The sequence below is a fragment of the Populus euphratica genome, unplaced genomic scaffold, assembly GCF_000495115.2.
Source record: "Populus euphratica unplaced genomic scaffold, PopEup_1.0 scaffold205.1, whole genome shotgun sequence".
NCBI classification, from domain to species: domain Eukaryota; kingdom Viridiplantae; phylum Streptophyta; class Magnoliopsida; order Malpighiales; family Salicaceae; genus Populus; species Populus euphratica.
The window spans coordinates 164,066-189,998 of NW_011500090.1; the positions used below are offsets into that span (position 1 = coordinate 164,066).

General features: G+C 29.3%; 4 protein-coding genes across 4 annotated transcripts; all 4 read right to left on the reverse strand.

Annotated features, from left to right (window-relative positions):
- Window positions 1–674: 674 nt before the first annotated feature.
- Window positions 675–1,836, reverse strand: LOC105109128 (two-component response regulator ARR22). Its single transcript, XM_011003727.1, has 2 exons — window positions 1,609–1,836; window positions 675–848 (listed from the first exon to the last, which is right to left on the reverse strand). Exons 1-2 carry the CDS (start codon window positions 1,834–1,836, stop codon window positions 675–677), a joined length of 402 nt encoding a protein of 133 aa, XP_011002029.1.
- A 7,570-nt stretch (window positions 1,837–9,406) lies between these two features.
- LOC105109116 (GDSL esterase/lipase At5g33370-like) lies at window positions 9,407–11,356 on the reverse strand. Its single transcript, XM_011003716.1, has 5 exons — window positions 10,951–11,356; window positions 10,667–10,794; window positions 10,319–10,561; window positions 9,955–10,207; window positions 9,407–9,871 (listed from the first exon to the last, which is right to left on the reverse strand). Exons 1-5 carry the CDS (start codon window positions 11,198–11,200, stop codon window positions 9,639–9,641), a joined length of 1,107 nt encoding a protein of 368 aa, XP_011002018.1. The 5' UTR covers window positions 11,201–11,356; the 3' UTR covers window positions 9,407–9,638.
- Window positions 11,357–14,169: 2,813 nt separating this feature from the next.
- On the reverse strand, window positions 14,170–16,011 carry LOC105109115 (GDSL esterase/lipase At5g18430-like). Its single transcript, XM_011003715.1, has 5 exons — window positions 15,718–16,011; window positions 15,514–15,641; window positions 15,075–15,317; window positions 14,724–14,976; window positions 14,170–14,590 (listed from the first exon to the last, which is right to left on the reverse strand). Exons 1-5 carry the CDS (start codon window positions 15,953–15,955, stop codon window positions 14,358–14,360), a joined length of 1,095 nt encoding a protein of 364 aa, XP_011002017.1. The 5' UTR covers window positions 15,956–16,011; the 3' UTR covers window positions 14,170–14,357.
- A 4,962-nt stretch (window positions 16,012–20,973) lies between these two features.
- On the reverse strand, window positions 20,974–23,665 carry LOC105109114 (GDSL esterase/lipase At5g33370-like). The gene is made up of 5 exons (XM_011003714.1): window positions 23,339–23,665; window positions 23,104–23,231; window positions 22,547–22,789; window positions 22,070–22,322; window positions 20,974–21,386 (listed from the first exon to the last, which is right to left on the reverse strand). The coding sequence occupies exons 1-5, from the start codon at window positions 23,586–23,588 to the stop codon at window positions 21,154–21,156; spliced, it is 1,107 nt and encodes a 368-aa protein (XP_011002016.1). The 5' UTR covers window positions 23,589–23,665; the 3' UTR covers window positions 20,974–21,153.
- Window positions 23,666–25,933: the final 2,268 nt, after the last annotated feature.

A 25,933-nucleotide genomic window follows, 5' to 3' on the forward strand; every position in this document is an offset into this window, starting at 1 on the left:
GCCTATTAATCATATAATACATGTTTTTTTTTTATTGAAACTTCTAAAGATTTAAATAAATCATTGATGATGTGAAGTTTAAACTTATAACAATTAAAAAGATATATAAAATTAAGGAAACGAAATTGAATCTTAAATTACTTAGCCATTTTATTTTGTCATTTAAAAGCCTTCTCACAAGTATATTACAATGCACTCGGGACTTTGCAAATTGAAATGCTTGCTTGTTGAATAATTAAGGTATGTTAGGTGAGGGAAGTAAAAAAATTTTGGGTTTGAAACTTGTACAAACTTATCATTATCATTATTAAGATTCATACCTGGAACGATTTAGTCATTAAGATTCTAATACCATGTTATAGAACAATCTTAACCCAAAAATTTAAACAACTATGTGAGTTTCGATAATAATTTTATATTATTCTCTAACATGTTTTTATACTTCTAATTTATATGGTTTGCAAATAGGGATACTTTAATAAATCACTATTTTCTTTCATAGATAGATGGTGATTACATAAATTTATTTTTATGTAGAGTTTATACTTCTCTACATACCTAATGACAAGAAAGTTTGAAACAAAGTCTCACTAGACCAAGACCTCAAAACTAATCATACTAACTAGGTGACCTCTTATTGCTCAATTATGTCTTGTCTATACAAGTTAGGTGGATTAGTTGTTGTTGGATTTTGGAAGGAAGGAGTCAATCTTAGCTATAGTTATTGGCTTCGCTACACAGTGGTTGAGGCCTGCTTCTATGAAATCTTTGTGGATAGACTCCGAAGTATGAGATGTGACACCAATAATGATGCTCTTCACACCCATTGCTCGAAGCTCCCTTGTTGCCTAATATACATGGTGGTTTGTAAATCATTACACTAAATACTAAATAAATAAACAAAAATCATAAATAATACAATCATAATTGAGTTTATTTATATGAATAATTAAAATAAATTGATTTAAAAACTCTTCATTTCACCTTTCTTAAGTCATGAAAAATAGCTTTCTATTTTCAATTTGATCATGTGATCATCAATTGTTAAAATTTAAAAATTGTATTTTCACTACTTGAATTATTATAACCAACCCCACTTTTCTCATTGATTTTTTTTAATAATTGAATTATATTTAATTTGTTGAAATTGAATATGTATTTATAACTATAATAAGTGAGAAATTACCCTTATCACACTATAATTTAGTTGTTTTTTTACTTACTATCCAAGTTTTTAAAAATTATAGTTTACATAATAAATTTTTTTTATGCACATAACAATTTATATCCAAAATTATTCTATAGTTTAGTTTATTCTACACTCATCAATGATGTTAACTGTAATTTTATAAAATACAGAAGAAAAGTGTAAAAACGACTACATTATAGAATGCTCAGGTAGTATTTTTTATAATAAATTGACCAAAATAATATCAATAGGGTTTGATTGATGAAAACATAATGCAAATAATAGATTGAGACTTAATAAATTATATTATTATACAATTGCTATAATTGTTATTCTTTTGATGGAAACATATATTTTTATGGTTTATAAATAATATTTCATTCATAAAACGAGTTAAGTTCAATTTCACAAGAACATACCGCAGGACCATTCATGATGGGCATTTCCATGTCCATTAAAATAAGATCAAAAGAAGCTCCATTGATATAAAGATCAACAACTTCTTTTCCATTTTTGGCTTCTTGAACTTTTAACCCAAGACTTGTCATAAGCATCCTATGAACCATTCGAATGACAGTATCATTATCGACAACAAGCACAGAGAAGCTATTTTCACCACAATTATTGTTCTCTTCTTCACCGGCCATTACTTTGTTTCTTATTATTGAACTTTGCAAGCTACATGTACCTGTTCCAAAAACCATTTTCATGTTTCTCTTCTTTTATAGACATATAAATTTTTTATTAATGTATCAGAAATTCATAGTGAGTAACCATAAGCAAAATAAATGTGAAAGCTAGCCACAAGGAATACATAATAGTAAACTTTAAATTTGTATTATAAAACCCACCCAACTTGACTAATTAAACTAATGATTTGTTGATCTATGACCCGATCTAGATTGAATTTCATATTGAACTAGATTGGAGTTGGCTTAGTCAAATAAGATCAACATATAACCTAGATTGACTTTTATAATAATTTCAAAATGACGTTGTTTCAAGCTATTTTTAAACGATATCGTTTTGGATTAATTAAGATTAACTTGAGTTGACCTATTATTTAACCCGCTCAACCCATGATCTAAGCAAGGTTTTATAACAATGCTTCAAAAACAAAAATAAAAGAAAACAACGGTGTTTTTGCTTTAAATAAGAAACCTAATTTTTTGTACTTGCAATCTCAATTTCATCCTTGAAATATCCAATGTCTTCTACCATAGTTTTTATATCTTAGACTCTTTATTTGTTGAAAAAAATAAAAATCTACTCATAATAGAGCTATTGTTGAAAAACCCAAAAATCAAAACATAGAAAAGTATAAGTTTATATTTTATTCCTTTTTAAGCAATATATATATATATATATATCAATGTTGATGATATGTCATAATGATTAAAACATATGTTTGTGTATTCTAAAAGTTTATATATTAGGGATGATATGCCATAATGATTAAAACATATGTTTCTTTGTGTATTCTAAAAGTTTATATATTAGGATATTGGTCATAATATTGATCTAAGTTTATGATATAAAGAAAAAGGATTCATAGAGAAATTATTTATAAGATTTAATGTTCTAAAACATATAATAATGATGAATTTACAAGTTAATTTTAACCTATAAAATAAAATTTTCTGTATAAATTAAAGAAAAAAAACTAATATTCAATATTTTAATAAAGCCAATGTTGGTCCTTAATGAAAACATATATATTATTCACCATAGGATTAATATTCAAAATAAAGACAATAAAGCTCACACATCATACCTTTCTTTTATTGTTTTTTATATATTATATAAACAAACATTAACAAATAATACAACAACAATGATAAAAATATTAACATACAACAACAATAAGATCACTCAGATGCAATATTTAATTTTTTAACATAATATACATTCAAGTCACTTACATAAAATCTATATAACCTTCTAAATAATATCACTTACATTCATACCCGATGATAGCTAATTAAATATATAAGTAAAACTATTTCTAAAATAAACAATATTAAATACAATAATTTTAACACAATCCACTAAATGATCAATAAAAACATAAATTATAAGTAAATATTTAGTATTTTAAAAATGATTAAAAAAACAAAGACTAAACATTTGATGATACTCAAGTAACAAAATTACCTCAAAAAAAGAGAGTCTAAGGAGGATTGATTTCTTCTGTGCCACTTCTTACTTTCACTAGGATTATATAGATTTAAAAAAGTGATAACTCGTTTTATTTTAAAATTCAAAAAGGAGTTTTTGTGATTGAATGAGGACTAATTAGTAGTTAGATTCACTGTTTGTCATTTAGTTACCAGGTGGCAATACAAGGTAAAAAAAATGAAAAGGTTACTGCTACGTGTAAAGTGGAATTCATAAATTTTAATTTTTTCTTCTGTTACAAATATTTTAAGATTAAAAAATCTTAAAAAAATCTAGCTTTTTCTATAACTACAAAACGTGCTATTAATGTCATTATCTCAAAAGATGAATATTATTGAAGTATTCTAGATATTTATGAATATGCATAATCTAGTTTGTGGATTTTAACATACCTTTTAGAGTTATATTAGATATGATGAGATATATAATACTAAAGCTGTCTTTGTTATTTACCAAATTGACTCTTAGATACAAAATTAGATTTTGCGGTTGAGGTGCTTTCATGTTGGTGAAAATGTTTAACTTCCTCGAAACCAAAAAAAGAAGTATTTTATTTTAGGTATTGATTGTTTTAATTTATATGTATGTATATGTGTGTTTATGTATATATTTCTAGCTAACAAATTAATTATTTTATTTTTCTACTATCCATTTAAAATAAAAAACAAAAACAATTATTAAAAAAATATGAAAAAGAGTTATGATATCAAATGTACCTTTAAGTTTGAGCATTTATTGTTTTAAATATTATTGGGTAACTAAATAAGAGAATTTATGTTATAATTGATTGGTTTTTTAGGTACAAAATTAGAGTTTATCTCCATTTCCTTTTTTTTTTTGGTTTACATTAATGGTTTTTTAGTATAAAATTAGAGTTTATCACCATTTCCTTTTCTTTTTGGTTTACATTAATGTGATATTTCAAAGCTTGTTTATCTATTTAGATTTGTGTTACAATCATAAGACTTATCAAAATAAAAGGTGTTTTTGTCATGACTTTTGTTTGATTCTTCTTTGATTGTGTTTGGTTTCATAATCCAATTCCCCCTTAAAAAACTTTTCTTGAAAAAAAATCCTTCTTTAACTCTAATTTCTATAATTTTCTCAAATTTTAATTATTTTTCATAGTTTTTGAATATTTTATTAGGAAAGCAAGTAGAATAAAGAAATAATAAAAAATGTGCAAATAAGGGTGAGATTGAAAGACATAATAAGAAAAGAGGCGTGATTGGCCAAAAAGAACAAAATAAAAATTCAAGGACTCAACTGAAAGAAGTAGAGGAATAAGAGAGATGTGAAAATATGTAATTAGAGACCAAATTTAAATAGAGAAATAAGAGCAATTGGTCAAGAAAATAAAAAAATTCAAGGACTAAATTAGAAAAGATACTGAACTCAGATGATCAATTTAAATAACTAAAACTCCTTATTTTAAGTAGAAAAATTCTAATTGACAAGTGAAAGAAACAATATTGTTTTGGAAAATAAATAAAATGCAGCAAAATGATGTTGTTTTAGTGCATGCTTTTCAACTTTTTTTCTATAGAAACCATTATTTATCACCTTTAAAGCATTGCACTTTATCCGATGAGAGGTGATAAAGTAAATTAAAAATTAAAAATAATTTAATTTCCACACACCTTTACCTGACTTCTTTTCTCTCACCATACCTCACGCTATATCAAAAAGACCCCTGAAACTAATGTAAAATGAGACTAAAGTAAGCCACCTAGTCAAGCTTTTTTAAAAGTCTTGGAGCATGAACACCACCACCCTCTCATCCACCACTAACAATTATAGTAGCCATTCCTTGCATGTAACCATCCTTAAGGCAAGTTTAATCCATTTTCTTTCTTTTCTTCTTCTCTTAAGGCAAATTTAATCCATTTTCTTTCTTTTCTTCTTCTTCCTATAGGTTGCACAAGTTTCCTGCTCAAAAATGAAAACAATGCACATGTTACATAGGTTGCACAAGTTTCCCGCTCAAAAATGAAAACAATGCACATGTTACTATTAATGCATTGACACTACTTATTCATGCATTTTATTTTATTTTTATCAACTTCACATCCCATGAGCTTTGTTTTGTAAAACATTCCTTTTGCCTTTTCACATATGCATATGCATATAAAAATTCATTTTCAAAAGAAGATTGTTACTTAAAATGCAAAATAATATACATATCACTATTCATACATAGTCATATTAATTCATATATTTTAATTTTATTTTTATCAGCTTTGTGTTCACATTAATTTCATTTTGTAAAATTGCATTTTCATATTTTAGGTATGATTATATATGTAAATACTTATTTAAAAAGTATAAAAATAATGTAGACGAGTTTTTGTAAAGTTAGCGCCATATTTTTATTAAGCATTGATTTTAACAATTAGATCAACATGTTTTCTAGTTTTTAGAAATTGACATAGACCTAATATAAATGTTTTAAACCTTAAAACAAGTGCAATAATGAGTTGATGAGTTTTTCTTAAATTAGTGTCATGTTTTGATAAAACTTGAGTTTTACTAGTTAAGTCAATATATCTTCTAGCTTTTATAGATTGAAATAGGTGTAGTATGATATCTTCTAGTTTTTATAGATTGAAATAGGTGTAGTATGATAATTTCAATCTTAAGACAAATTTAATAATGAGATGATATGTTTTCCTTAAACTAGGGACTAATGTAGGTTTAATACAATAATAGTTTCATCTTATTTACAAGAATTCATTAAGTTATGGGACTTTTGATCTATGGCATGATGTTGAATCAATGATCATCCATCAATAATAAATAACTTGTGAATAAGTTCATAAAATAATAAGATATTTAATGACATACATGAAATGAATTTAGAAAAACTCATAGCTAACATGACCTTTCCTTTGAAAAGATGTGATAATGATGATTTTTATCGTTTTTTAACCAATACTTTACTTGAATTTCTAGAATTGATATATACCCTGGAATTTTTAGTCTTTTTAAAAAGGTGAATCTAATTTTTTTTCAAAAATCTCTCAATGGCATTTTAGAGTCCTTCTCACATTGCATATAACGACATTTGTATGAAGTAAAAATTCTGAAGAAAAAATATTAAGTAAGATTTATAAAGATAAAGTGTTTAAAATATTTGGTACAAGTTGGAAATATTATAGATAACAATGGCTCCTAATAATTGTTAAATAAGGTTTTAGATTAAATGTAATTCTAAAAATATGAATAATGCATATTTGTGGTTTAAAATATAAGTGGATGAAAAAATAAAAAATAAAAGAAGAAGAGAATGACCTAGAAACTCAAGTTTCTTTTAAACTTAATTTTTGGTTGTTTTTTGTTCAAGGTTAAAAATGAAAGATTGAATATTAAGAGATCAAGTGTTTAATAGTGAAGGTGTTAAAGTGTTTTTATTATTATTCTTATTATTGTTGAGAATGTAATATTCAAAATCAAATTGATAGTTGAGAAATTAAAATGACATTTTAATTCCAATACTATATAAGGACTAAAAATAAAATTTAAATTTCCAGTGCTTCATATTAAAGATGGAAAGGAATAATGATTTTATCAATAGTGATAGTCATAAAAAATAAATAATGAAGTGGTGGTGAAGGTAATAGTGCTAATAAAGATAATATATCTTTTTTAAAATATTAAATGTGGAATAATGGTGGAAAAAAAATGAAAAGAATATTAAAAAAAAATGGTAGCGGTAGTAGCGGGGATAATAAAAGAGTGATGAAATGTTAAGGATGCTTAGTAGAAATTTAAAATTTAAAATAAAAATGGGTTCCAATACAAATTAAATCTACATTTAAATTAAATAAAATTTAAGAATTTATATAATATGATAATTGTACTCCAAAAAATGAGAAATGTAAGAAAATAAAGAATAAATAGACATTAGATTTAAACAAATTGAGAGAAAATACAAAACACAAAACCTATCCTTTTAAAATTCATTTAACTCTCCCCTTGCATGATCATATTTAACCATTTCAGGTTAAATGTTACTTTTCTTGAAAATTTCTCAACATATCCCTAATCATGTTTGTGTTCTTAAAAATAAAATAAAATAAAATTAAAAAATATGTTTGTGTTCTTAAAAATAAAATAAATTTAAATTAAAAAAAGGTTAAAATTTAACCTCAAACCAGGGTTAAGTGTTAACTTGACATAAAAGAGAGGTAAAGAAATTTTCAAGGATAAGTTTTTATGGTTTTCGTACAATTACATCTCTTTTTTTTTAAGAAAAAAATTATTTTACTATTATTTATTCTTCATGTGTTAAATTTAACTTCTTCTTCTTCTTTTTTTTTTGGCAATCATATTTAATATAAAATTAATTTTACTTATATTAAGGTTCATCATTATTCAAATTTTTTTCATATCTTACCAAACATTTCTAATGTATCATTTGAAAGGGTAGAATAAAGAGTGAAGAGAATTTAGATGCAAAGAAAGTTAAAGGTGATTTACATATTCCAAGTTGATTATGTGAGTATTAGCTATTTACCCGCTTGATGTCATTGGTAGTTTTAGAAATCAATTTTTATTTTTTAAATAAAAATATATTTTTATATAAAAGGCTATAATTTATTTTTTTAAAAATATTTTATTAAAAGAAGTATTATTTTCTTATGCATGTATTTTCACACCAAAATATTTTTTTTATTGGTAGCATGTTTTTTGAATTAAAAGTAAAAACAATTAAAATAAGTTTTTGTAAAATTTTTAATAATTTAAAACAAGCAGGACAAAATATTTCTCTTCAATCTAAATTATATTTTTTTTATTAATTCATTTCTTAATTTTTTTAATGAAATATTTTTTTATCAGAATCATTGTTTTTTAAATAAAAAAACTTATCACAGTATGAAAAGTGAGCTTCAAAAGTTTAAAAATCATGTCTTCATATTTTGTATGTATTTGAAGAAAAAAAATTAATTAGAGGAAATCTTGCAACAAATTTATAATAAAAAATAAAAGGATAAATTTTATTTTAATTGAATAGTCATAATCACAAATGTAGATGTTTTGTTTTACAGATTTATATATAGTAATTAACAAAGTAATTGTTAATATCTCAATAAAATGCCATTATCTTATTCCAAAACAAATCTAAAATTGAATGGTATTTAATAAAATCATATTTTAAATATAAAATTATTTATTTTATTTAGAATTAATTTTAATTAAAAACTAAAATTTTGTATAAAAAGAGGTTAGACACCAGAGAGTGTAAAAGGGTAAACTCATGTGTTTGACCTGATATATATATATATATATATATAAAAATGAGGTCAGTAAGGGCTTGTAAAACTAGGCCTGCACTCCTAAATTAGGTCAGCAAGGGCTTGTAAAACTAGGCCTGCACTCCTGATTTTATTTTTTTTAATAAAAAAGATGATAAACCACCCTTTATTTTTAAATAAATATATAAATAACATATCATCTATTATAAAGATTATGACTACTAGAAATGTTTAAAAAAAGTTGGGATTTGAGTTTGGAACCTCAAAACCTGTTTTAATGCCATTAGAGAATCGGCCAGTGGTCCAATGTGTTGGAAAATCGATTCCACAAGGGGGTGAATCAACCCTAGCAGTTGCGAATCAGCTGCTAGTCGATAGCAGTTGCATGCCTCTGTTATAATGAACTTGATTAAGCAGTACAAACTCCTATATTCTTGTGTTTGCTGATCGAGCAGGTGGAAATTTTTTTATTTTAAATTATATTTTTTTTTATTTTAAATTGTTTTAACGTACTGATATAAAAAATAAAAATATTTGTAATATTTTTTTTTTATTATATTAAAAATTAACTTTAGCAGCATTAATAACTTTTTTTTTTTTTTTATTAATGTATATATTTCTTATTTTACTTTTTATATATAAACACTGACTTTTTTCAACTGTACTGAGTGCCAGGGTGTTGCCCTATGTACAGCCAGCCTAAGATTGCTCGGAAGGAAATTTAGTCTCGAGGCGTACTAAAATCGGCACGAGGAAACTTTAAAAAAGAATATGCACGGAGAGATGAACACAAACACAATGGATGTGCGAGAATGCATAGAAAATTTCAATTATTCATGAAGCTGTTTAGCTGTAATTGCAACTTACATTACAGACATAATTTAATTCAAGCCTCATAGGTATAAAATCCCATGATAGCAAACACAAATGCAACAAAAAAAACTGAAGAACATAAATGGAACTGGGTTGAATTAAGTTATGGCGATTAAGAAGGTAGATTCTTGACAAAATTATCGTCAGGACCTAGAATCCAAGGCCATGATGGTGCTGAGGTTCATAGGTTTCATGTATTGGGTGGAGCCTGTCATGATCTGTTGTACGATAATTCTGCTTGCCTTCTCTGATGGATGGAATGGATCCCAAAATGCATAGAGGTCGCGGTTAGGGCACAAGTTTGACAATGTTGTACACAGTCCTATGCCATTGTAAGGTCCTTGTCCACAACATGCTGTCTTTGATGTAGTAAATCCTGCCAAATTAACCAAAACAAGGGCTTTTCATGATAAATCACGACAAGCATTTATGATCCTTAATAACGAAGCTATTGCGTACCATATGCTTGAGGATTGCTGACAAAATCAGTGTGCATTTGGTGAGTATTTGCAGCGATAAAGACATTGCTGCCGATTTTTCTGTTGACATCCTTTATCATGCTCTCAAGTTGTGGATTATACAGGGCAGCCGCTCGCTGTAGTTCTTCTGAGCAACCACCATTTGTGCTCCTCGTTGCCAACTCTGCTGGAACACAGCCCAGAGGTCCAGTTCCGGTCACCAGAACTCGGCGTGCCCCAAGATTATACAGCTTCTGCAGTGATGAAAAATGGGGAGGTATCGGCGAAAACTCATGTTATAGCAATCTGTTATTTATAAAATCTTAAGCAGGTTTGTGCTTGAGTTGAGCATACAAGAGGCTTACCATCAATAGTTCTCGGTACTCAGAAATGAGATACTTAACATAATCTGGTAAATCGTATTGGCGAGACCTTGCAGAAGATGGAACCAAGTAATAGTTGTTGACAAAATCATTCCCGCCAACGGTAATCAGGACAAGTGCTTGATTGACTAGTCGCTTGGCCTGCTCTGCTCCGATGAGTGCACCGACTCGTTGCTGGTATTGTTGGAAATACTCCAATTGTCTATGCATTCTTATTATGTTTATCTGAAATTTTTGCATTTTAGGCCACATAAGATCAGCTGTTACTGAAAGCAAGAAATTGCTTAGAATGAGTTAGTCACTGAGAAACTAGACAGACAGGTTACTTACAAACTGAACTCCAGTGTCATTAAGGATTCCGATTCCGGCCGAAGCAAAGTTGGCACCAACAAGCAGTCTTTGTCCTCTTAGCTCGGGACTCAGGTAAGGCAATGGGGATTCTGAGCCCATTTGCTCACCTGACAAATGCATTTTGCAACTCTTGATGAGACAAAGATATTATATCCTGAGAACATGTTAGAGTGCGTGCGAGCAGTTGTGATCTTGGACATTTGTATAGATGCATGAGCTAGCTAGGTAACAAAGAAACATACAACATGTACAGGAAACTTAACTGATAATATCAGGAATGTTGAGGCCATTCGAGAATCGGCCTGTTGCTTGACGCGTTGGATAATCGATTCCATAAGGGGGTGAATCGGCTCGAGCAGTTGTTGCCAGGTAGTTGTTGTTGCCACTGTCGACTAGTGAATCACCGAACACAAAGAAAGCCCTTGCGTCAGCTCGGTGAACAATGGCTGCCAGCACCACTGCCAGTCCTAAGACCACCCAATAAGAACTGCAAGCAGATGATTTCGCAGCCATTGAAATGGTCAAAGAATTCCAGAAGAGAATACTTCTACTGAAAAATTACCTGTGGATGAAAGATAGAGGATGGACGTGTATATATATACAACTTCTGGCTCTACCGCCATGGATGTAAACAACCAGCAAATCTAAACTCAAATTAGCAGTGGTAGTTGTGGATGCTAGCACGTTGTACGAGCTATGAATTAAAACCTTGCCACAAAAACTGTTAGGCCTTTATACATCTAGCTGGATTCAAATCCCCTGGTTTATGCCTTAATATTTAATAATGCATGTGCTGTATAGTGTGGTTTAGCTTTATGATACAGGTTCTTTTCACTCAACCAACCACACTATCATAGAAATGATTACAGGCATTGGAATTTCTTCCGGATAAAACGGATTACAGTAAAGAATATTGTAAATCTTCAGATCTCAATCACTTAAAAAATTTTAGATTAGAATAATTTTTTAATTTATTATCAGATCTTAATATAAAATAATAACGAGTTTAAATCTAAACATTTTAAATTTTTTAATAAAATTAATTAATAATACAAAATAATTTTTTGATGTCGAGATGATTTTTTACATTTACCTAAACTTCTAAAGCTAACAATAGTTTTTTTTGTTTTTTGTTTTTTGGCATGTTGAAATAAAACTTATGAGTTTAATATCTTTCAATTACACATCACCAAGATCAAGATTCGTTGGATGGCATACATTGCCATGGTTATTGATCTTACAACAATTCTCTTTAAACATCATCCATTAATCCAAAATAAAATTAAGTTTCAAATTCCAGGTTTTCTTTGTCTTCAAAACCTAGTTTTCTTGTTTTGGTGAGACAATGACCATGGCTTTGAATTCTGAGGTTTTGACTTGTAAAAGCTTGAGGGCCAATACAAATAAAGCTGCAGAACTCAAAGCTGGAATCAACCCACTAGGCATCCTTTCAATGCAGTTGCTAAATGGAGCATTAAAAATAATAATAAAAAAGTAATATTTTAGTTTTTTCTTGATTTGTTTTTCATGCTTTAAAGAAACCCTAAACAAAATATCAAAATGTCTATTTTTTTTTCTATAAATGTTATTTTTATATTTAAAAAAAACCAAAACCAATAAAGTGAAGGTAAAAAAAATAAACTAATTAAATATAATCACATGAAAAAAATAACATCAAAATTATTAAAAAAATAAAATATTTATTTATTCTATTTTAACACAATTAACTTTTCAAATAGCTTTTTTTTCATTATACTATATACATAGTAAAACAAAATTATATTTATATTATTTAAAATATTATTTTATCAATTTAGATCTTTAAAATAACATTTTAGCTTTTCGTAAAAGGAGAAGCCATAATTATGATACCACATGACATGCATAAATTGGTAGTAGTTAAAAGTAAGGAGCGCCTGATCTACCCTTAACTTCCACCGCACAATCCAGGCCTCATTGCGCAAAAAAGAAAAGAGAAAAAAGTACAGTAACCTAGAAGTTACATGATCTATCTCCTAGAGTTATGTTACCCAAGATTTCAGACGCTTTTCAGTAGTTAAACGCTTCAGTAACTGGGAAGTTGAACCTATTTCTGTGGCATGGCCCTCCGAAACTTCAAATACTGTCAATCCAAATCAACATCAAGATTGATGGATATTCCTGTGAAATGAACTTCCTTTTCTTACTTCTTTGAAACCAGTAGAATTTCCCCTAATAAGATTCGTCTGAATCATAGTTGTTAAACATGCCTGGTTGGTTGAATTTAGTAGGTGACCTAGTAATCCAGAATTATTTTATCAGTCGTCCAGTACAATATACCTCTACTTAACTTCATAGTCAATTAGTTAACATTGCTTATGAACCTTGAGTATATGCGAGGAATTCCACCTTTTCAGTGGCCGAGAGTGGGAGTCGTGGCCCTCAAAAAATTAAAATGTGGCTCATGATGCACTCTTCTATATCTATCTCCAAAGATCTAACTGCAAATCACCAATATAATAATGGTTTGATGATGTTTTGGTTGGTCTCTGGAACCTTTGGAAGCTCCGAAGTGGCTTAGCTGTAAAAAAACAGTTCAGAAAACCACTGAGCCCACATAATTAGAGCCTAAATTCAATAGCTTGCGAGCTAATTTTTTCGGGCTCTTAATTTATCGACAGTGCTTTTGAATGGAAGTTACACCCTGTCTTCAACTTCCACTTCACAGAAAAAAAGTTGCCTTTTTTCTTTCTAGTTGTCAAGTTCAATACTCACAAGAAATATATGAGATTGGACAAGCTGACAACACAAGTACTCTCAATCAAATTATCATGTGATGAAAATCCTCTTTGCCCAGTATCGTGTGTTGCATGAACTGAGATCAGAAAAGGCTTGCGATAGGTGATGCATGAGTAATCGAGAAATGGGGTGAGACAATTTCATTCCTGGACAGAGATAACTATTTTTAATGTTATTAAGATCCAAATTACGAATAATGGTTCTTTTCAAACTAACGAAATTATGACTCATGTAGAAGATTTGGCACCAGAGCCATGCAACCACCTATTCTTGTAGAAAAGCTCCCTGTTGGGACAAGGCCATGACTTGCAATAATACTGGCTGCTTTAGTTGATGTTGTTCTACAGAACAACTTGCCAATTTGCTTACTTGTGGTCTTGTTTAGTTGATGTAGCTTTTTTCCGGACAAGCTGTCAACCTGTTTATGATCACAAGACTCCTCTGTGATGCAGATGACAGATCCAACAAATTTATAGAGGTATAGACAAGACTAGATTCATTGCTGGTCAACGACAAGAACACCTAAATGTTTCTGAAATTGATTTCAAATCATTTTAACTAGCTAGACAGCATGCTCATTCTTGCTCTATTTGTCCATGGCTTTGGAGGACTTGATGTTTGAGTTGCTATGTTTTTCATGGACCTTAAAAGTAAGCTTCCCCACAAATCAAGCCAGTCCTTGTTTAAGACACAGTTTACATTTAGTCTTATGGGACTCTCTTCTGCAACTGCTCTACCTTTTTATAAATAAGAACAGAGGTATTATTAAGAGGTCACATTTACTGTTTCGCAGGCTAATGAAATTCCTTTTGACATCACTTGCAAAAGAGCTAGGAATGAAACACATAAATAGTTACATTATTTAAAAAAGAAAGCCATGCAGAGGATGAGATCATGCCCTAGCATCCAAGGTCATGATTGTGCTGAGATTCATGGGGTCCATGTACTTGGTAGTGCCAGAGTATATCTGTTCCACGATCAATCGGTTTGCCTTTTCAGATGGATGGAATGCATCCCAGAATGCATAGAGGTCTCGATTCGGGCACAAGTTGGATGCTGCTGTGCAGAGTCCTAGACCATTGTATGGTCCTTGTCCACAACATGCTCTCTTTGTTGTGGTAAATCCTGCAAGTCAAAATCTCAAATGTTAAAAAGAAAATCTCTGGTCCCTATCAGGTACCATCTATATGCTTATATTGCTACGGATTAGATCGCATAGCGAAGAAACCATCTTTTTTGACAATAGAAGTTAGCATACCATATGCACGAGGATTACTAATGAAATCCAAGTGTGACTGTTGTGTGTTTGCGGCAACAAAAACAGTTTTTCCAATCTTTTTGTTTAGTCCTTTTAGCATCTGAACAAGTTGTGGATTGTACAAGGACGCGGCTCGTTGAAGTTCGGCTGAACAACCCCCATTTGTGCCCCTCATAGCTAACTCTGCTGGAACACAACCCATTGGCCCGGTCCCTGTCACGAGAACTCTACGTGCTCCCAGTTTATATAGCTTCTGCAGTGACCATGGAGACAAGATTGATATATCATGTTTGGTTTTCCATTTTAGGATTGCTTGAAGCTTTTTTAAAAATTTCTAATGTAGGGACTTACCATTAGTAATTTTTCGTACTCTGAAATGAGATACTTCACATAATTCGGTACAGAAAATTGGCGAGACCTTGCAGAATAGGGTATCAAGTAGTAGTTGTTCACGAAATCATTGCCACCAACAGTAATCAGGACGAGGGCTCCTTTTACAAGTCTCTTAGTCTGATCAACTCCTACAAGTGCTCGAGCTCGTCGCTGGTATTCTTGGAAGTATTCAAGTTGTCTATACATTCTGATTATGTTTATCTGCAAAATCTCAGTGTTTTAATAAGTTGACAGCAAGTATAAAGTCAGAAGCATCTACTGCAGGCAAAACAATCATTGCTCCCCAGTATCATCTTTAGCTCCCGAGTTAGCATTTCAGGTTATTTCTGGGAAAGCAAGTTCCACATTCTAACAGAAAGTATCAATAACTAGCATTGTGATCATCAGATTAACTCACAAATTGAACTCCGGTATCGTTGAGGATTCCAATTCCTGCTGAGGCAAAATTGGCACCATTAAGTAACCTCTGGCCTCTTAGTGCAGGACTCAGGTATGGCAACACAGATTCGGATCCAATTCGCTTACCTGAGGACAACGCATAGCACTGTGAGATTGGAAAGAAAATTGCATTACAGGTTAAGTCACACTACAATAACCTAACTGATAAGATCAGGGATGTTGAGGCCATTCGAGAAACGGCCAGTGGGACGATGAGTTGGATAATCTATTCCATAAGGAGGCGAGTCTGCACGGGCAGTTGTTACAAGATAGTTGTTGTTGCCACTATCGACAAGTGAATCACCAAACACGAAGAAGGCTCGAGCCTCAGCTTGTAGAGCAACATATTTCAGTGCCAATACAAGACTTAAAATCACCCCAACAATGGATGGAGTTGCCATTCTAGGACAACGAAGCTAGAGTTTCAGGTCTTTCCTCGTGCCAAAGAGCTCTGCTGTGTGTTTGAAACAATGGTGAACACAGGTTTTTATAGCTTGTGCCTATACTCCCTTGCAATTAAAATACTCATGCAAGCTTGGATAGGTAGTTGTGTGTTGCAACTACTCTTTAACACTTTCAAATTGAATCCCATGCTGAGAGTTAAGTGCTGGCATATCTAGTTTCATCTTCTCTGGTCTTTCATTATGCCATGTATTTTTTCCGAGGAACATGGTCTAGAGACATCATTTCATCGTCACACGTGGTTATTTTAAGTATCTTTTTAGTTATTGTCGTGGGATAAAACAAATACAATTACTTAAAAAATATAAAAAATTATTTAAGAAAGTGTCTCAAAAATATATTTATTTTATATCGTTATCTTTCTATTTCTTGAATAAATATGTTTTTTTTTTTATCTTTTTTTATCCTATACTAATTATTTTTTTTTAATTTTTTTTATATTTATCTTTTTTTATCCTATACTAATTATTCCATTTGAGGATATGATTTTGGGTACATGATTCATGTTTTGTTATGATGATATTAAACAGTCAGTCAATATCTAAAATACCTTATAAAAGTTACTGTATATAAATTGAAAATAAAAACCTAAACCTTTTTATTGGTTGGTAGAATTAATTAGCTATAAAAAGTGAAGGGGTAAGGTAGCTCGCTAGCTCTCCCGTGTGAATAAAAAGACAAAAAAAATAGAAAACCAACTTTATCTTCCTATATATCATTTTTTATGATATTTAAATGTTTTTAAATAAATTATTCATTTCTTAATAGATTTATTTAGTTTTATAAAGAATATGTTATATATAAGCTATTCTTTAATGATAATGTTAATTTAAATAATTTTACTAACAACACAACACAAAATATTTTCTTTTTAAATAATTTAATGTGTTTAATCTCATAACACAGTACAATAGACATAGCATAGACCAAATATACTCCAAGAATGTGATTTTTTATGTTGATGATTTCTTCCCCCTTAAATACACCTAAATTTCACAAACTCGTAATCTTTTTAATTGTTTTTTTTTCTTCTAATTTTATAATACTTTAAAGAGATTATTGTACTTTATTTTTATTTTTTTATATACTTTATATGAATAAGTTTTATTTACATAACATATTTATAAAAATAATTGTTTGCTCTTCTTAGCAACTAGAATTAATCTCTAAGATAAAAGATATAAAAATTTATAAAATAAAAAAGAACTTACAACAATATCTTAAGTTTTTACTAGGAAGATTAATTTTTTGTTAGTATTGAATTAGAGTTAGTATTTTTTCTTTATTTATCGATTTATATATTTTTTAAATTTATTTTATTAAGAGTAACAACAATATTTTTCTATTTTTTTAATAAAAAAATCATCATATCCACAAACATTTTTTACAATTGTGTTCAGAATAGTTGTCGATGCATTACTTGGTTAAAGACAACTCGGTTTGTTGAGCTTGTCAAAACCATGGTGACGGCAACAAATCTCCTCTTCACATGGCCTCATGAGCTGCCTTGTGGCCTCATGAGCTGCCTTGTGGGGGAGATGGTGTGGTTATCTGAGTTGAAGAATCATGAATAAAGTATTTTCATAAAATAATCTTTCCCACATTTATTTTTTAGAATAACGCTAGTTTTATATAAAAAAATGATATTCTATCGATTATATATGTGCCGATTATATTCAAACACATGTCACCAATCCCTAACCTCTAATTACAGTAATCTTAAATGTTTTATTCATTTTTCGATTTTTTTCATAATTGATTATTGGATTTTGAAAGTTGAAGAAGGAGAGCTCGGCTAGTAAATAAACTATATGAGAAGGGTATTAATGTGTTTTATGAATTGCTACATGTAATGTGTTTAGTCCTTAAATTTTTTTTACAATTATAGTCACTAAACTTTATTCTTTTTAATTGCATCATTCAATGCTATATTAACAAGGTTTGGAGCTTATTATTTATTTTGATTTGTATTTTATAGCATTTTCACCATGTTAAAAGATATTTAGATATTAAATTGATGTTCAATTTTATAAAATTAAATTAAATTTTATTATTTAGAACATCAAAAAAGTATAAATAATCTAATACTCAAACAAAACACAACCTTTTTTTTCTTTCTTTTTTATTGTTCATGAAGAGAGATAACAAACTTTTTGGCCCTAAAGTTTTTTGTTTTTTATTTTTCATCCTTTAGTTTTGAGCTTTTCAGCGTGCTTAGTGCTAATTTCTTTTTTTTATGTTTTAGTCCTCATATTAAAAAGAAAAAAATCAATAAAGGTGGCATTTTCCTTTGAAAATTCCATATAATGTAGGTTAAGGCTCGCCAAACAATTTTTTATGCGATTGAATTTTTGCTTTTATTAATTATAAGGTTTTAGGGGAGGTTTTAAGTCTTTATATATACATATTCAGTTCAAAATAACGAGACCTTCACTTTAGCTAAATCCAATTGTTAAAAACTCTACCAGAATACATTTTGTCATCTTCGATCTAAATAAAATTGCCATTCACTTGTTGAAACTAAAATGAAAGAAGTGTGTGGGTATCACCTTCGAGGTTTATGCATGCTTAACTTTGTTTTATGTATCCATTTATTAAAAAAAACATAGGTAACAAAAAAAATCTTTAAATCAATTTATTACAACGATATCTAAGTGATTATTTAATAATACTATTGTTTTTAGGAATATTAGAGTTTTTTCATGATCATATTACTGATTGCTTTATAAATATTATGTATTATCCTAATATATATAGAACTTTTAAAATAATTAGCTCATTAATATTTAATGAGAATAAAATATATATTTTTATAATTTTTTTATAGGTGTATAAAAATTATTGATATATTATTATTATTTAATTTTTAATTAAAACTTTCTTTCATTATGATAGTAAGTTTTTAATTAAAAAAACAATACTTCTCATAAAAAAATATTTTTTTTGTCAAAATATAAAGAGAAATAAGAATAAGAAAATTTAGCCTTTGCTTAAAAATATTTGTTTTGTTCCATTTTATTTCAAATCATTATAGTTTGTGGGGTATTGTTTCTAATTGTTGTTGTTGTTTTTTATTCAATGAGCTATTCTACTAATTAAAAAAAAATCATTTTGGTATAAAAATAAAAAAATACACAAATAAGAAAAAAAATAATTTAACAAAACATTTCTCCTCCATAATTATATTTGTTGAATTTTTTGTGAATATTTATTTTTATTATTATATAAATAAATAAAAAATAGATTCTATAAACTAAAAGAATATGGGTTTTTAGACAATGTTTTTTTTTTTATTGCTCATCCAAATATATTATCCTATTCACCCAGCTTTTATTGTTCATCCAAATATATTATCCTATTCAGCCAAATATATTATCCTATTCACCCAGCTTTTCATAGCTAATATTTTTCTTTTTTGTCCCTAATGTTTTTTCTTTCTATTTGCACTTTAGTAATCAAACTTTTTTTTTTTAATGTTTTGTCATCATTTCAAGTGTTGGGTGCATGATTTTTTATGTTGGGATTTGTTAAACTTTATATGCTATTGCATATGCGATGTGTACGTAGAGGTTATTCCAACATTACATTAAGTATCACTATTACAATATAGAATTTTGGATTTTAGTGAAAATAAAATATTAAAAGAACAATGACTAGAATTAACCAAACAAAAAGACATTTTTCCATAATTGTTTGATGATGTAGGAAACTTCAATTTGACCCCAAAAGTTATTAATTTAATATTATTGGATCCCTGTTTTATTAAATTTTTACATTTCATCCCTAAATTTCTTTTTTGTTATATTTCAATCTAATGTTGAGGGAAGAGAGAGAAATAATTTGTTTAGCCATAAAAGAGATCAATAGTGGTGGTGTTAGAGTTTAATATGTAGTGTTGTCCTTTAATTATGTTGAAAAGGTAGATTAAGATCTTTTTTTTTTTAATTTGATTTTTACTTTTTAGAGTGAGTAGAAGGTGTTTTAGATTTTGAAATTAAATCAAGATTCCCAAAATGTTTTAAAGTGAAAAAAAAATGAAATTTTTATTTTTAAAATTCATAAATTAACTTGGACCTCACTTTTCTTGTAATAAAAGTGAATGTAAACTGTAATAGTGGATGACACTCACCTATCTAGGTATATCTAGGTAGATGACATGTCATTCACTATATTAAATATAACAAAAGGAATTGGGTGACTTTGATTTATTTATTTATTATTATTTATCTAATAAATTCTTTTTTATTTTTAAATTAACTTGGACCTCACTTTTCTTGTAATAAAAGTGAATGTAAACTGTAATAGTGGATGACACTCACCTATCTAGGTATATCTAGGTAGATGACATGTCATTCACTATATTAAATATAACAAAAGGAATTGGGTGACTTTGATTTATTTATTTATTATTATTTATCTAATAAATTCTTTTTTATTTTTAAATTAACTTGGACCTCACTTTTCTTGTAATAAAAGTGAATGTAAACTGTAATAGTGGATGACACTCACCTATCTAGGTATATCTAGGTAGATGACATGTCATTCACTATATTAAATATAACAAAAGGAATTGGGTGACTTTGATTTATTTATTTATTATTATTTATCTAATAAATTCTTTTTTATTTTTAAATTAACTTGGACCTCACTTTTCTTGTAATAGAAGTATAGCTTATTGTAATTTATCATTAATTTTTTTTCCTTTTGAATTTTAGATAGATTAATTGTATTTGTATTATGCACTTATAAAACCAAGAATTATTAGTAGTTAGTGCTTGTTTGATATTATGGTAATAATTATTTTTTAAAATATTTTTTGTTTAGAAATATATCAAAATAATATTTTATTTATTTATTTTAAATTTATTTTTAATGTAAACACATCAAAATGATTTAAAAATAAAAAAATATTAATTTTTTTTGAAAACATCATTAGTAGATTATGTTGTGAAAGGTCTAAAACATACATGTCCACCTTAATTTAATCATTCTGATAAAATCCCAATTTCAAGACACTTAAAACAATATATCACCATACATTTCCCTTGGAAACCACTGGAAACAACATAAATTAATAATGACATAATATGGTAGGACGGAAACGAAGTTTCGAAAAGGATGTGCTTGGTTCTCTTCTCTAGGTCCTTGAGTCCAAGGCCAGGATGGTGCTCAGATTCATGGGGTGCATATAGGTAGCGTCTCCGGTGAGAATCTGCTGAGCAATAATACTGTTTGCCCTTTCCGTTGGGTGGAATGGGTCCCAAAATGCATAGAGGTCACGGTTAGGGCACAAGTTTGAAGCTAGTGTGCATAGCCCCAGACCATTGTATGGTCCTTGACCACAACATGCTATCTTTGATGTCACGAATCCTGCATAGCAGCAACAATACTTGCGTTAGAGAAAACTTTTTGATTTTATTTTGGGCTTTTTGTGTGCTTATTGTGCATCTGAGAAGTTAATTCATAAACGCAGAGGTGCCCGGTGACATTTAATGAGGTGTTCTTTTCATTATTAACAATTTGTGTTCCATTCTTTTATATATCTTTCTTTTCTTTGGGTCAAGCTTGCACGTCAACGCAGATTAGATTTTTTTTTTTTTTGGCACGATCTAATTAAGCTTTAACAACGTACCCCCACATTGATGATTATTGCTATTTAAACTTTTTTTTATATATTTATATCTTATTTATTATTTATTTAGTAAATTTTTTTAGATATTTATAAATTATTTAGCGTTTTGGGTATTTAGTGAGTATTTATTATCTACTATTATTTATTAATTAATAAAAAAATAAAATAATTAATATATATATATATATATATATATATTTGAATTACATATATTTATATTAAATGATAAAATGATGATAAATATTATGTTTTGTATAGACAGCTTGACTTGGTGTTAAATTGACCTTGCCTACAGCTCATATATTGAACTAAATATATTTTTTTTACTAGCAAAACATACTAATTATCTTAGTGAGGGCAAGCATCCAATAAATTTGTTGGGTTTTTAAAAAATAAAAAAAATTAACTTGAACCGGCTTACCATATGCTTGAGGATTGTCAACAAAGTTAGCTGTCATTTGCCCTGTGTTAGCAGCAATAAAGATATCCGCGCCATATTGATTGTTGAGTTGTCCAAGCATTTGAGTGAGTTGAGGGTTGTACAAGGAAGCTGCTCGCTGTAGCTCGACCGCGCACTGCCCATTCGTGCTTCTCTGCGCCAATTCTGCTGGCACACAACCCATTGGACCTGTCCCGGTTACGAGAACCCGACGTACTCCCAGATCATACAGTCGCTAAACAACATTTTGAGATAAATTAATATCAAATTAAAAAATGCAGTATAATAAAATTAATTGCTGTGAAATCTTGTAAAAGTGTTCTAATATTTAATACGTAAATTAATGTCAATGGCCCTGTATGACATTGTTGTGGCGGCTAGGTCTCCTGTACTCGGAGATGATGCACAAATTTGCATACTGGACACGGAAACATGTGAAGTAATGTAGAAGAAAGTTACCATTAGAATCTTCCTGTACTCGGAGATGAGATACCTCACGTAATCAGGGAGCCGGAATTGGCGTGACCTTGCTGAGAAAGGCACCAAGTAGTAGTTGTTAACGAAATCATTCCCGCCGACTGTAATGAGGCTCAGTGCTCCATTTACAAGTTGCTGAGTTTGCTGAGCTCCGAGGAGAGCTGCAACACGCCTCTGGTATTGCTCAAAGTAGTCCAATTGTCTGTACATTCTAATTATGTTCAGCTGAAAAATGCATCACTTCAAGTCAAACCATTATCAGCTTATATCGGAATTTGTAGTTTCTTTTTTTATTAGGATCCATTACTGCCCGTTAAAGATGGTATATGAGACAAATGGGGATGATTAATATTTCAATATTAGGATACATGCATTTTTGTTTTCTAGATTCATTTTTTTTATTGGGTTTCGTATTAGATTTCATAATATTTATATTTCAATTATTATCTATAAGATAAAGTAACTATTCGGTATAATAAATTCGATATTTTAAATTGTGATAGGATAGGTGAATGAAATGGTAAAAGAATCACACTTACAAACTGAATTCCAGTGTCATTGAGGATCCCAATTCCAGCTGAAGCAAAATTGGCACCAACCAGTAGCCTCTGACCAGTTAGCTGGGGACTTAGGTAAGGCAGTGTGGGTTCCGAACCAAGTTGTTGACCTGTATAGCACATGTAAAATGTTAGTCTTAACCAAAAACATGTCACCTAACTATGTGCGCGACATTGAAAGGTACTTGTGTGCAAAAATAGGACAAATAAACCTAACTGATAAAATCAGGAATGTTTAAGCCATTGGAGAAGCGGCCGGTTGGTCGACGAGTTGGATAATCGATGCCGTAAGGTGGTGAGTCTGCTCGTGCGGAGGTGACCAAGTAATTGTTATTGCCATTATCAACCAGTGAATCTCCGAACACAAAGAAAGCCCTGGCTTCTGCTTGTGGAACAAAAGTAGTTGCCATTGCCACCACTAGACCTATCAGTACTGTGGAAATGGTCATATTTGCTGAGCCAGCCATGGCGATGGTTTGGAAGAAAATCTTAGAAGCAGCTAGGTAGATAGCTAATGTGGGAGAACAATTTCTTGATGCATGGATCGAAGAATATTGAAGGACTTAAATAGCTAAGGGTTACTGTCAGTGGAATAAAAATAGGCCCACTGGAAGTAAAGCAATCCAGTACTGGTAGTTGTGTTGCAAGGCCACAAGATCGCACTTTACCTCCAACGCAGTTCAAAAGCCGAATTCCATCTTTTAGCAGATATTTTCAGTGTCCCGTAATCAAAAATTAAAAAAAAAAAAACTAAATACAATCGAGAAATAACACAGATGATCTCCTTGACGAGACCGTGCAAAATTACTATAGCTCGTACCAGAGGCACTTAAGGCAGCGGTGATCAGAGCTTGTATACCTGAAAATTAAATACAAACTTTCCAATTATGTAAACTGTTCTTTGTAATAAATAAAAGAGTTGATTCTGCACTCCAAGGAATTTGCAAACCAAATTTGGTGACCACAAATAAGTACTAGCTTGCCGGGAGGAATTCACTGGTCGGAATTCTGAAAATTTAATAATTTTAGGACTTCATTAATTAATTTTAAGATGAAAATGCATGGAGATTAAAAAATAATATCAATAGTGGTTAAAGTGAAATAATAGAAGTTAGTATTGTAACGACGGTGATAAAAATAGAAGAGAAATATATGGTGATTTTATAGTAATAATTTCCAAAATTGCAAGAAATATTTTTTTATCTAGAGAAATATTAGCAGTAACATCGATTTGATTTCTCAGAAGCATAAAGTGTGTGTGTATATATATATATAAAACAAATTTCCAGAATTGCAATAAATATTTTTTTATGGAAACAATAGTCTAAATGATTTGCTCTTATATAGATTTTTTTTAATGAAAGTTGATGAAGTTTATTAAGCTGGCCATCTAGAGAACAGAAAATCAACAAATCATAAGAAAGATAAACAAAAGTTAACACTATTATGATTTTTTAATTTATTAAGGGAATATTTCATTGGTAGTTTGAAAATATATCTACCAATACAACTTTTATTAATGGGTTTACATATGATTACTACTCATTACAAAATTTATTATCAATAATTTATATTCATCAGTAATAAAATTAATAATAAATTTACAATGAATAAAGTTTATTATAATATATTTACAGATAAATTCTATCAATATTTTTATTTTTAATTTTTAATTTTCTAGTAATATAAAGTGAAAGGTAGCAACGTAAATTAGATACTAATTACTCCATGCTGATATGCACTCTCTGTTTCTTGACAAATCTATACTCGTGTATATAAAACTAAGTTTATAAAAACAAATCCAAGATGCTGTTTAGTGAAAGAATAAATATAAAATATATTTTCAATCCAGAATGATAGCTTCACAAATGAATTTAATATTGAGATGTAATTAGTGGCTTTTTGTATATAATTAGACTAATTGTTCAAAATCTACAGCTTCAAACTGTGAATGAATACTTCGAACTCAACTCAAAATCAACAGTTTCTTTCGAACAACTCAATTAATTGGTTCAAAATTATTAATGAAAATAACGTAATGATTAACATCCTTCTTTTTATAACTTCGTCTCCTAAATTTGGTGATATACACGTCCATATATAATAGCATATATAATAGGTAAGTAACGGCTAGCAATTGTTTTTTCATTGTTTATTTTTTTCATAATACCCAAATCAAAACTGTTGATTTTAGTATGATGATTTTAATAACACCATGGACACAAAGCAATCAGGACCAGCAAATTGTTATTGCAAATCATTCCATCAAGTAAATTATTATAAAAAATTAAATTATTATTCAAAATCATTATCAAGACCGATAAAATTAACATTCAACATCTATATACAAGAATATTACATTTTTATATTTTGACTCTGTACAAGCCTATAGAAAAATATTATTACACGATGGGCAATCACGTGAAGGCTGAAGATACATGGGAACAACTTACAGTGAAAGAAAACTATTGATGATGAAGGTTAAAGAGAAGAGCAATGTCGTCTGCTGTTGTTGATGAAGAAAAAATCATGAACTGTTAATGATGAGAAAGAAAAGAGATCGTTGCTGCTCTTGATGATGGAAAAGAAAAGAGATTCTCAAAGCTATTGATTGAAAGAAAATCTTAAGCACTAATTACTGGAGTAAAGACTAGGTTACTGGAGTGAAGACTAGACTAATTATTGTTGTTTTTATGGTTACCGATTGGTTAATAAAGAAGGAGATTATGTATTTGTTCTCATTGAAAAGGAAGAAAGATGATCCGGTGATAAGTAGAGTGAAGATAAGAGACTTTGGAGTGACTATGCATTT

What these genes read in the sequence shown, in the direction of transcription:
- LOC105109128 (XM_011003727.1), bottom strand. Translation starts at nt 1,836, where the DNA reads ATGGCCGGTGAAGAAGAGAACAATAATTGTGGTGAAAATAGCTTCTCT. An exon ending in CCATCATGAATGGTCCTGCG is followed by an intron (nt 849 to 1,608) that starts GTATGTTCTTGT and finishes CATGTATATTAG; the next exon opens with GCAACAAGGGAGCTTCGAGC.
- LOC105109116 (XM_011003716.1), bottom strand. Translation starts at nt 11,200, where the DNA reads ATGGCTGCGAAATCATCTGCTTGCAGTTCTTATTGGGTGGTCTTAGGA. An exon ending in ATGACACTGGAGTTCAGTTT is followed by an intron (nt 10,562 to 10,666) that starts GTAAGTAACCTG and finishes CAAAAATTTCAG; the next exon opens with ATAAACATAATAAGAATGCA. An exon ending in CAGCAATCCTCAAGCATATG is followed by an intron (nt 9,872 to 9,954) that starts GTACGCAATAGC and finishes TTAATTTGGCAG; the next exon opens with GATTTACTACATCAAAGACA.
- LOC105109115 (XM_011003715.1), bottom strand. Translation starts at nt 15,955, where the DNA reads ATGGCAACTCCATCCATTGTTGGGGTGATTTTAAGTCTTGTATTGGCA. An exon ending in CAACATCCCTGATCTTATCA is followed by an intron (nt 15,642 to 15,717) that starts GTTAGGTTATTG and finishes CGTTGTCCTCAG; the next exon opens with GTAAGCGAATTGGATCCGAA. An exon ending in ACGATACCGGAGTTCAATTT is followed by an intron (nt 15,318 to 15,513) that starts GTGAGTTAATCT and finishes GAGATTTTGCAG; the next exon opens with ATAAACATAATCAGAATGTA.
- LOC105109114 (XM_011003714.1), bottom strand. Translation starts at nt 23,588, where the DNA reads ATGGCTGGCTCAGCAAATATGACCATTTCCACAGTACTGATAGGTCTA. An exon ending in AAACATTCCTGATTTTATCA is followed by an intron (nt 23,232 to 23,338) that starts GTTAGGTTTATT and finishes TGTGCTATACAG; the next exon opens with GTCAACAACTTGGTTCGGAA. An exon ending in ATGACACTGGAATTCAGTTT is followed by an intron (nt 22,790 to 23,103) that starts GTAAGTGTGATT and finishes TGCATTTTTCAG; the next exon opens with CTGAACATAATTAGAATGTA.